The following is an 11785-nucleotide window of genomic DNA, read 5'->3' as shown; positions in this document are numbered from 1 at the left end:
CCTAGTGGCTATTAGTTGTTAAAAAGCCACTTACTAATGGATTATAGACCATTAAAAAGAACGATTTAGGTTTCCAGGTTGTGCAAAATCCCTATTCTTGGTGTTTATATGCTTTACTTAGTAACATTGCAGTTCTAAATGTTCATAATCCATACATTAATACATACTTACTCACACTCATAGGCCTACTGCCAGCCAACAAGTAAAAAGTAATTAGTCGAGATTATTCAAAGCCAAAGTTTTGCCACCGTGTCTTGATATTGTGCATTCCTCACAACCCAGCACCAACATCCCTGCATCTTTCAACCTGAAGCTGTGTCAGACTTTACATCAACATGGTGAGACTGACACCTATTGACCATGTCCCAGCAGTACAACTGCAGAGACTGAAGTGAACTGGTTGGCTCTAAAAAAGTAGACCCTACGCCTAAAATCAGGTGGCATTGATTGTACACAAACAGCATAGCTGGTCTTGTTCCCCTCATTAAGTTACTGTATGTGAGTGTGGTCCATGAGCTCCCTAGTTCTGATAATCCCCACAAATCTCTGAGTGCAATCTGCATCCCAAGAACACTAATGAAAAACAAGTGCATATAATGGTACAAGAAAAGTCCTTAAGCAGCAAGTCTGAAAGCAAAGTGCCCTGTAGTCTTGTATCATATGATTCTATTACATGCTTGTAGATCAAACAGGTCAGATTCGGCTCAGCAGTTGTTTCTTTTGTCCTGCAGCACCATCATGACTCTTGAGATCTATGCCCATAGAAAGAACACATTGTTCCACACATTGTGCGTGTCCTTTCAGTCACTCTCCAGTCCAGCGCTTAACTGTGGGATTGGGAATCTAATCTGATGTCTGCTGGCTGATTTCTATAATATTTACATTTCATTTGAGTCATGATTTACAGCTCAACTGAATGTAAACGTGTAGATCCCCATGCTATTCTAGAGTTTGTTTGCTATATAGGCTATGCCAACCTAATATCTCCTCTACCAACAAATGCTGGCAAAATAGTGTGTACATTCACATGTCTGCATTTGAATAACTACAGTACCTAGCTTATGTTTTTTTTTTTTACAGCAATGGTTAACATCTTGTGTCAGATTAAACCTAATCTGATTCCAGATTTAGGCAGTTGAAGATTTAGGCAGATTTACATGGGCCTATACTATATAAGCTGAAGTTCTATCAACCGTGAGCAGGTGGCAAATTGAACTACTGATGACGTTTGTGGCATTGCAGCAAAAAACAAACTTAAATAATAATAACATTACTACTACTACTACTACTAATAATAATAATAAATGATAACAATGATCTCATCTCATCTCATCTTCATCCGCTTATCCGGGGTCGGGTCACGGGGGCAGCAGCTTTAACAGGGGACCCCAAACTTCCCTTTCCCGGGCCACATTAACCAGCTCTAACTGGGGGATCCCGAGGCGTTCCCAGGCCAGTGTGGAGATATAATCTCTCCGCCTAGTCCTGGGTCTTCCCCGAGGCCTCCTCCCAGCTGGAATGATAACAATGATGATGAATAACAATATTAACAATGATGATGAATTTTATTTATAGGCACCTTTCAGAACACTCAAGGTCACCTTACAAGGTGGAGTTAAACAGAACATCAACAATAATAAATAGAACTTCTTACATCTTGACACACCTCTCTCATGCTAATAGCTAATTAATTCTGGTTTTAATTCTTTTAAACTTACATTTTGAGAACTAAAATATAGAACTGATATTTGAATGGCAAAAAGCCTTTTCACGGCTGAATCTAGCCTCCAAGTAAACGTGTGAGCATTTAATTGATAGGTCGGGCTACATAGTTTAGCTGTATGATCATTCTACGTTTATTTATAATTTAATATTATAAGTTACCCATATTTTTTGGCAAATTGTTCTGAAAGTTGTCTTTAAATACAATTCATCATCATTATTATCATTTATTATTATTATTATTATGAATATTATTATTATTATTATTTAAGTTTGTTCTTTGCTGCATTGCCACAAACATCATCAGTAGTTCAATTCTCCACCTGCTCACCGTTGATAGAACTTCATTATCAGATTATCATTATTGATAGATTAATGAGAATATCACTTTAATGTTGCAGCTGGTAAAGGTGGGGCTAATTGTATTTACTTTATATACTGATGTGTAGCTTCATTTAAAACAATATATGTTATTTCATTTGTTGATAATATTTTCTATTAATAATCAGGAATCTGTAACGTAACTAATAACTAAAGTTGTGTGGTGGAGTAAAAAGTACAATATTTACTCCCCAATTTCATAATAATACAGTCTCCAAGCAACTTATATGTTTCTTACATAATCTGTTCACTGCACAGTATACTATTATAATATATTATGATTACTGTGCATTCAAATTAGACTGCTAATCTATACATTTTATGTATCTTTTTATATTGCATTTTATGTTACTGTTTTGATGTGTCTCTGTGTTGTTACTGTCTGTAATGCTGCTGCTACACTACAATTTCCCCCTATCTATCTATCCATCTATCTATCTATCTATCTATCTATCTATCTATCTATCTATCTATCTATCTATCTATCTATCTATCTATCTATCTATCTGTACAATGATCGAGGGTCGGCGTGAACCGTTTATATTTACTTTAATGACAGCACAAACATCTACTCATATAGGTGGAAACAACAGCCTTCTGATCCAGAATATCACCTATAATGCGAGGGGGTGCATTTCACGGCAGGGGTGCTGAGTACGGCACAACACCGGCGTAAGAAAAGCGTCTTCCGTAACCAAGGCAACAACTGCTCTGCGTTCCAATGTTACTGTGGCAACATTCGTAAACTATATATGACACTAGTTATCTATCTAAATGTATTGGAGTAGATGTATAACGTAGATTTACATGGAAATACTCAAGTAAAGTACACGTACCTCAAAACTGTACTTAATTACAGTTCTTGAGTAAATGTGTTGGTACTTAGTTACTTTCCAGCACTGCTATATTTGTTGATCAGTAATGGATGATGGTCCAGTCCAGAAGCATGGACATGGAAAACAGAAGGCACCGTGCACACGCAGAGCTCTTTTGCAAGACCGCGCTCCCCTCAGAGTGAACGCGCACGAAAGCGCGTCGCCACTTCCCGTGGCGGTTGTCAGCTGTACAGATCACAGACATGGCCGCTCTCAGTAAAATACCGCACAGCTGCTACGAGATCGGTCATACCTGGGACCCTTCGTGTGTGCAGTCTGCTGTGGATGTAGCCAGGGGGGCTTTGGAGGTCTCCTTCAAAATATACGCCCCTCTGTACCTGGTAAGTTTATCTTGTTTGACCTGCACTATGTGGACTTGGAGACTGAAGCTAAAGTTAGCTAGCTAACCTAGTAAGGCTAATTAGTTCTGAGATAACGGCGAAAAGATTAGTTTACAGGGCTTACGCTCGTGGACTAAGTTCGAGTTCTTCCACGCGCACAAACTGTGTCTAAGACGCAGAAACATCGCACGTGCTACGTTTCTTTTTAAAACATTGCACAAGACGCTAAGTTAACAGCCATCAAAACCATCTGATAAGTTAATGTCGTCTAACAAATTCCAGCGTTAACTCGTTGGACCAGTTTTTGGTGCACCTTTAATGTGTTCTTTAATACTGTTCAAACCTGTATCACCTCAAACGGGGAAGTTTAATACAATTGCACAACATGTTTTTCTCATGCAAATACCTTGGCAGTCAAATGTAAACAGCTCCAACCTTGACTGCAACTCAACCCTTATGTATTGCAGATAGCAGCAGTACTAAGGAGAAAGAAGAAGGATTACTATTTAAAAAAGCTTCTCCCAGAGATCCTTTGGTCTACCTCTTTCCTCACTGCCAATGGAGGACTCTACATTGTATTCTTCTGCCTTCTCAGGTTAGTGGGTCCAGCAAATGTCCCATAGATACAAACTGTCAATCACACGACTAAGTTGGTGATTAGAGGCTAAAGTGATGCATGTAATAATAATAATAATAAGAAGAAGAAGAAGAGAAAAAGAAAAGACACAGTGTCTGTAATATAGGGATCAGTGTACATGTTTGTTATTGAAAACAGATTCATTCATTATTATTCCAGGGTCTGTTGTTTTTCAGTGTCGTTCAGTGTTGCTAAATGTGCCCTGTGGAGTTCCCTTGTAAAGATTAGATAAGATAAGCCTTTATTGATCTCCAGAGGGGAAGGTCAGGTGTTACAGTAGCGTATTCTCGAACTCCACAGGTTACCTGTCAGTTAAAAATGCTGCATACATTTTAAAATGAATACAGGGGCTGGTAGTCTGATCAAAGCCATAACAAATAGCCTAAATTAATTAATATCAAAACGTCCGACCAAACAATTGATTCTTGAAAGAGAATCGGTGCTGACACTAAACAGTTAAAAAAAAACCAACCAAAGCAAATCAATGAAATAACACTGTATATTTCTGACTTTAGGAAACTGTTGGGAGGTTTCCACTCCTGGTCTGCTGGGTTTGGCTCGGCGCTGCCTGCCTCCTATATCGCCATCCTCCTGGAGCGCAAGAGCAGGTGAGATTCCTGTCTGATTATTTTCACTAGATTTGTCTTAGTTCTCCTGACTCTGAAGTCTTTAAATGTTTTATTCTAAAACACATTGCAAAGACCAACACTTCACAAACAGGGCACTTAGTTTTTGAGATCTTATTAAGTTGTATGCATTTCAAGTGTCAGGCATGGCATTGTAAATATTGATTCTGTGTTTACTGAAAATCTATGTGTCTTCATGTCCCTCTCTCACTTTCTCCCCCCTCCAGGAGAGGGCTGCTGACAATATACATGACAAATCTTGTAAGAGCTACTCCGTTCACTTAAACATTATTTGTTCTACATAAAGAAGAGATATATCTGCTTTTGCCACACAGTGCATATGTGACCGTGTAATCTTGTTGTCAGGCCACTGAGACTTTGTTCCGTATGGCAGTGACACGAGGCATCGTCAAACCCATCAACCATGGCGAGGTAAGATGACAGGGGGGTTTGGGTGAGTTAAAAGTGTGGGGAGCTAAATTATTTTTCTTTCACATATTGCCAACCTCAAATGTGTTTGTCCGTGTCAAAAGACAGAGATGCGTCATTAAAGAATATGAAGTAACTCTGCATGAGTTGTCAGATGTGTATGAATAAACTTGATACTAACTTTTGTTCCTTTAGAGAGATTGGATGTATATCATCAGAGATTTGGTCAGATTGTAACATGGTGGTGAAATGACTTGGCAAGGCAAGGCAGCTTTATTTGTATAGCACTTTTCATACACAAGGCAGACTCAAAGTGCTTCACAGCACAACATGTCATGAATTCAAATGCTTTACAGAAAGACAAAGAGAATAAAAACATAGACAATAATCAAAACAGTGCGGACGTTAAAAGTGTGAAGATTTAGCAGAAAGCTAAGGTGAACATAAAAGTTTTCAGTCTAGTTTTAAAAGTGGTCAGAGTGGGTGAAAGTCTTACATCTTCAGGAAGTTTATTCCAGCTGTTTGTTGCATAATGACTGAAAGATGCTTTCCCTTGATTTGAGTTTACTCTGCGAACCACTAACGGATTGGTCTCAGAGGATCTTAGTGATCTAGAAGGCTTATATTTCACCTGATGTCCTCTTTCTGTTTTCCACCAGGTGCTCTTGTTCTGCATAACTGCATCACTCTACATGTTCTTCTTCAGGTCAGATCCTCACAGTGAAATGTCAAACAATGGTCAATTGGTTAATAATTAGCCTGGAAATATTAAAAGCGAGAGTGAATGTGTAGAGTCTGAGTTAAATAATGTCTTTTGTGCTGCAGGAGTAAAGATGGTCTCAAAGGCTTTGCATTCTCTGCATTAAAGTAAGTTGCCCCTGTTGCCAGTTATGGCTTGTTTTCGATTGCCTGAAAGTGTTTTTGGTAAAGCGTTTTCTGTGACAGGTTCATCATCGGGAAAGAAGAAATTCCATCTAACCCTGTTGGGCCAGAACAGATTTGCGCAAGGACAGCTGCTATAGAGACAGAGGATTCACAGGCGTCAGCAGAAAGGCCCACCTCCAGGAGGAAAACCCTGGTAGCCTACACCAGGGAACTGCTAGAATCAATGTGAGAGAATACACACCTTACACTGACACAAAGATTGGTGCCCAGTATTGTATTGTCACCATTGTGAGTATTTCATTAATTTTTTTAATCCAGATGCAAAAAGGGTCCAAGACACAGATGCTGTAAACATTACCAAGACAACTGCATTTCCTACTGTGTGAAAGTAAGACTTTTTTTGTTATGATGATGGATTTATAGTACTCAAATTCAAATTAAATAAGGATTGTACAACATTAAGTATTCTTTTCCTCTCCTTTCATTGCCCAGGGTTTTGTCAGGATGTTCAGTGTTGGCTACTTGATCCAGTGTTGTCTTAAAGTGCCTGCAGCATTCAGGCATATTTTTACCAAACCCTCACGACTCCCCTCCCTCTTCTACAACAAGGAGAACTTTCAGCTTGGGGCCTTTCTAGGATCTTTTGTCAGTATCTACAAGGTACATTTCATACTTCATATTTCATTGTTTCTCCGACGTCCTTGTTTTTTAGAATTTTCTTAAAATTCCCCCCAAAATTCCGGTCACAGATGGGAAAATTAATTTGAAATATGCTCCACAATTGATATGCAACTATCTTACAAGTAAATAACTGAACTCAGCAGTACAAAAAAAGAAGTCCAAAAAAAATGTGCCCTGTACATTTAATATCCAGAACACAGTAAAATACAGTATTACAACAAGCAATCACTAAAATTCTAAGTTTACATGTGCAAATTAAGATGTGTTATGCACAGGGAACAAACGCTTATTGCTCTTGAATCGGGGTACAGAGGGCGCACTCACACTGTCCTTCTGCACCGGGCCAAAACAGGTTTTTCGGCTAAAGCCTAGTGCGTTTGACCATTGTGAGTGCAACCGCTCCGCGCATAGCTGCGGCCAGCTGGCCGTCCACGGCCCGTCTGATGCTCAGATTTATCTCTAAGGAGCAGGCTGATGAAGATGAATCTCATCATAGTTATCCCAAAATAGTTGTCTTGCCTAAACCTGAGAAGATTTCTGGCAGAAAGCCCTGAAGGCCAGCTCCTCCCATGTGCGTTTCAGTTTGGCACAAATATTTACATAAGAATTGTGTGTCCCACCTCCTTTAAAGGCACATTGGATTTGTTATGTTTGTCCTAGCTAACATTTCCGATTTTTTCCCCCCATCGTAATATCTCTTGTGTTGTCCTGTGAGCATTATATTGTTTATTTTTTGGAAATGCATTTCTCTTTCAATTAGGGAACAAGCTGCTTGCTGCGCTGGCTGCGTAACATTGATGATGAACTCCATGCACTGATAGCTGGTGAGTTAGGATTGTGTAAACTGTCTGAAAAACTCCCTGTAGAGAAATCCTCCTCAGCATGGTGTCATGTCTCAGCTGATTTAATCCAGTTGACAGTTGTCTCTTTCTCCCTGTCTTTCAAGGTTTCCTGGCTGGTATGTCGATGTTCTTCTACAAAAGCACGACAATATCCATGTATCTCTTCTCAAAGCTGGTGGAGGTAAAAGGAAATCTCAGAAACAAGTGATATTAATCGGACTAAAAAGACAACAGAAAATATTTACGTCAACATTAATCTCTCTTCTCAAGGAAAGGCAAACAATATTTACTGAATATCACAAAATAGTCCAGAGACAAGAAATTAAGTTAGTGTGGAAATCTAAAAAAGGCATACTCGCAGATAAGTAGTCCTTTTGTTTATTGTGAGCAAAAAAAACATGCTTCTGCTAGAATCAGTGTAATCAAAACAGCCAAAATAACAAGCAGGTGAGGTGACTGCAATAGTCAGAAACTATATCTCTGTCTGTCTATCTGTCTGCCTGTCCATCTATCTATCTTTTGCCTATAATGAATAAGAGGACTACTTATCTGTGAGTGCTGGAGTTTTGTTTTCTTTTATCCTTGCTACTACTTTGCAACAGATACACTATTCAGGATTTGTAGTTGTGCATGCTACTTTCAATTACATGGTAGTAGTTCCTTAGTTAGTATGCTGGCAGAACAAATGTGACAGCAAATAGACTTGCATGTTAGTAACATGTTACTATATGTGTCTGCTTATCTGAATTGTATCTGTTTTGGACAGTTTATATTAACAGCACATGTCATCTGTCTGTAGACCATGTACTTCAAGGGCATTGAGGCCGGTCGGTTCCCTTACTTTCCTCATGCAGACACGGTCATATATGCCATCTCCACTGCTATCTGTTTCCAAGCTGTAAGTGACACTCACTCAAACAAGCATACTTCCTTACATAAATGTGCTTCACACACATTTTGTATTTCTGCTGCATAAGGATATAATTGCTTGTTACCGTTGCACAGGCTGTGATGGAAGTGCAGAACCTCAGGCCTTCATACTGGAAGTTCCTGCTGCGTCTAACTAAGGGCAGGTATGCATGATGTGGGATCTGTCAGCTGTCAAACAATGTTTCAACAATTCCGTTTTTAAGGGTATCACTTGTTCCCATTTCTGCCCATGTTAAGGTAATCTATTAGGGGTAGTTGTATTTTCATAATGGTACAGAAACGGTTTTCCGTCTCCTCTCCTAGGTTTGCTCTGATGAACCGACATTTGCTAGATGCCTTTGGGACTCAAGCCTCCAGGGACTTTAAAGGCTTTGTGCCCAAACTGGACCCTCGTTACATCACGGTGCTTCCACCAGGAGCCGACATCCAACTAGGTTGACTTGGCACCAGGTTCTGAGATGGGGCTTTTAGGGTAACCTCAACAGGAAATGGACAGTTTGGCTGTTATTTCTGAGTAACTAAAGGTTTTCTTTCAAAGGTTTATAAAAGCTTAGATGTGGTGACATTGTGTAATGAGATGAGATACGCTTTGGAGGACGTAAAAGCCTGAGATCTGTCCAGAGCAGGGCATCATGAGTGTCAAGTGTTGTGTTGCACAACTTCGCTTACTGACTTGGATTGTATGAAAACAGGTTACTAGTAAAAATAAATGAAATGCATACTATGTATTGGTGTTTTGAAGTCCAAATTAAACCTGTAACAGTAAAAGATACTGATATAAGAAAGCCATCTAAATGATTTCTTTATATTTTGTCAAGTTGCCCATTTGCATTTGGCAGGGTAACATTTACCTGTTCTGCAAGGTACAGCATTCCTTTTATCCATTAACTGTAACATTTCTTCATTTTTGCAAGTTACCTGTAGGTTTGTACTAACTGAACACAGTTTGGTTTATTGGATAGTTGCTTTCAAAACAACTGATGAAACTCACTAATCGTCTTTAAATACCCACCGTGATAATTGATTATAACTCTGATTTAAGGGGAGAAAGACTTTGTGATCATATCCCTGATCATTTCTGAATGTGTACTTTTTCAATGGGTGCACGTGATGATATACATATATAATGATGTAGCCTTATCAAATATTGTATTCTATAGTAGATACTGGAGATGTATTTAGAGTGTGGTCTAGGATGTGAAACAGAAGTGGAAAGCCACCATTTAAGCACTTACTTAAATTGATTTTTCTTTGTATTTTTAAATTCAAATTGAGTGTTTTTCCAAATTAAAACTACACTTAACAATCATTATTTACTGCAATGGAGTGAGTCACCTTTATAGATAATGTGGTAAACGACATGGACCGCTCAAGGACTATGGCAACATGGAAATTACTTTTGGGGAGAAGATGGTGAAACTAAACAAAATAGTTACTAATTATAACTACTACTTAGTAACTTACTATTTATTAAGTGGTAAAAATACCAATAATTTCACTGTGAAGACATAACTTGGGAGTAAATATAGCTAAGGAAATTATTTTTACTAGTAAATTGCACTGAAACTACTATATTTATTTACAGATAAGAAACTGAAACGGGTGAAATTGTGTTACATGTACAACTACAAGTAATGATTCTTTCATTACTCCCACCACCCTGCTATTACAGTGATACTTCTCCAGTCCTCCGTATTTAGCATGTGGTTGCAATCAGACACTTGGTGACACTTAGTGTCTCTTCCACCTCTGCTTTACAGTATAATGCGTATGTATGTACCCTTAATTTAATGTAGAAATTGTTTAAAAGTCATGGGAAATGGTTTGATCAGAGGTTTTAAGTTTAGAAAACCGCTTTTAATTGACAAATGTAAAACGTGAGACTGTATAATGTGATACAAGGGAGAAATTTGCAGATTCATATATTTCTAGATCTGATTTTAATAATCATTTGCACATTTTTCAAAGTTTGGAACCACAAAATATATAAAAAATATATGTATATACCTGTCCATCCTTTTTATTTCATTCTCTGGAGGTGTTTGAGGCTAGAAAAGATTTATCTACATGACTGAATATGTAATATTAACTACAGGCCAAACCCAGAACCCAAGCAAGTTGTTTAATATGTAAAAGAAAATGGTGTTGACTGTTTGCATTTTAATTAATACTCTGACAGTTCCAAAGTGAGCCCTGTGGCTTAAAATCCACATTGATTGAAACATTGTTCACTGAGGAATTTGGTGCCACTTTTAAGTGTTTGCTTAGAGGTGACAGAATCTGTTTCTGCGAATAAAACACACAGTTCAATCCTCAATCTGATTTTATTTTTGGATATTTGTTGCAGAGAGATGAGGATATCTGCCAGAATATATTTGGAGTTTTAAATATTGCATGTCCTCTGAAATGTATGCATTACATATTTTACAGAGTGAAAAATAGACCTAGTGATTGTGAAGTTAGTGAAATGATGGGGACACTGGGTACTTATGTGGTTCATGTAAGATTCCTGTGCTCAATGTAAATTACATTATTTTATTGCACACCATTCAACATAACTTCATACCACATATTAAATAATTACATATAATTATACTGTTAACGGTTGCAACTTTCTGTGCACATCTCATGCCAGTTCGTTCACTTCAAAATCTGCATTCAGTTCTTCAACCCAACCCAGCTATAGGCACACCTGACCTCCAGAACAGAAGCCATGATTGTAAACATGCAGTGCACACAGTGCAACAACCGTGTTAAGACTAAAATAGAGGTTTTTTTCTTTAAAAAAATGATAACTTAATATATTGCACAAAATTATAATAAACCAATGTAAATATATGCATGGGTCCCACCCCCACAGTATAATTCCCTTTGTACAGTCAATGTATGATTCTCTGTGATTTTGGAAACCTAACCACACACAAATCACAAAATGTCCCATGCCATGTTGGTCAAATATAAACTTTGTACACAATATATCCAGAATTTGTGGCCTGATTCCATGAAATCGGATGTGTAAGGTCAAATAAGGAAAATTCCTAATGCTGTTAAGAGTCCTGACTTTCCTCTAGTGCCACCATCAGGTAATATTTCCACTGGTGCCCGTATGAAATCAGCAATAGCTATGAAAGTTACTATCTGCCTTGGCTGGAAAGCACATTGGGTCAACTTCTGTCGTTTTTAGATGTCTTATATATGCAATCAGTCAAGTGACTTGACTTTATGTACGCTCTCCTGAGCTTTCCCCCTCCATCACCCAGAGGCTAAAACGGTTTTTGTCTGACATAAAACCAGTTTTAGTGTTCACAGGGTCTGTAGTGTCAGAAATATGTTTATGGAGGGCGGTAATGAGTGCACAATGCTTCTAGTTTACTCCAAATTGTCAAGAAGAAGAAATCCGTAACGGAAGTAAGTATATAGTGTCAAGCATAGACAT

General features: G+C 38.3%; 1 protein-coding gene across 1 annotated transcript; it reads left to right on the top strand.

The window, feature by feature from the left end:
• Positions 1 to 3181: 3181 nt before the first annotated feature.
• tmem135 (transmembrane protein 135) lies at positions 3182 to 10667 on the top strand (the record flags this gene model as incomplete). The annotated part of the gene is made up of 15 exons (XM_083927374.1): positions 3182 to 3319; positions 3787 to 3914; positions 4472 to 4564; positions 4810 to 4843; positions 4949 to 5014; positions 5671 to 5717; positions 5837 to 5878; positions 5957 to 6121; positions 6215 to 6284; positions 6389 to 6556; positions 7338 to 7401; positions 7524 to 7600; positions 8219 to 8317; positions 8425 to 8492; positions 8653 to 10667. 15 exons carry the CDS (start codon positions 3182 to 3184, stop codon positions 8786 to 8788), a joined length of 1395 nt encoding a protein of 464 aa, XP_083783500.1. The 3' UTR covers positions 8789 to 10667.
• Positions 10668 to 11785: the final 1118 nt, after the last annotated feature.

The sequence above is a fragment of the Echiichthys vipera genome, assembly GCF_963691815.1.
Source record: "Echiichthys vipera genome assembly, chromosome: 14".
Taxonomy (NCBI): domain Eukaryota; kingdom Metazoa; phylum Chordata; class Actinopteri; order Perciformes; family Trachinidae; genus Echiichthys; species Echiichthys vipera.
Note: the sequence above shows the minus strand (reverse complement) of the source record. Positions and strands in the feature narration are given on the sequence as shown.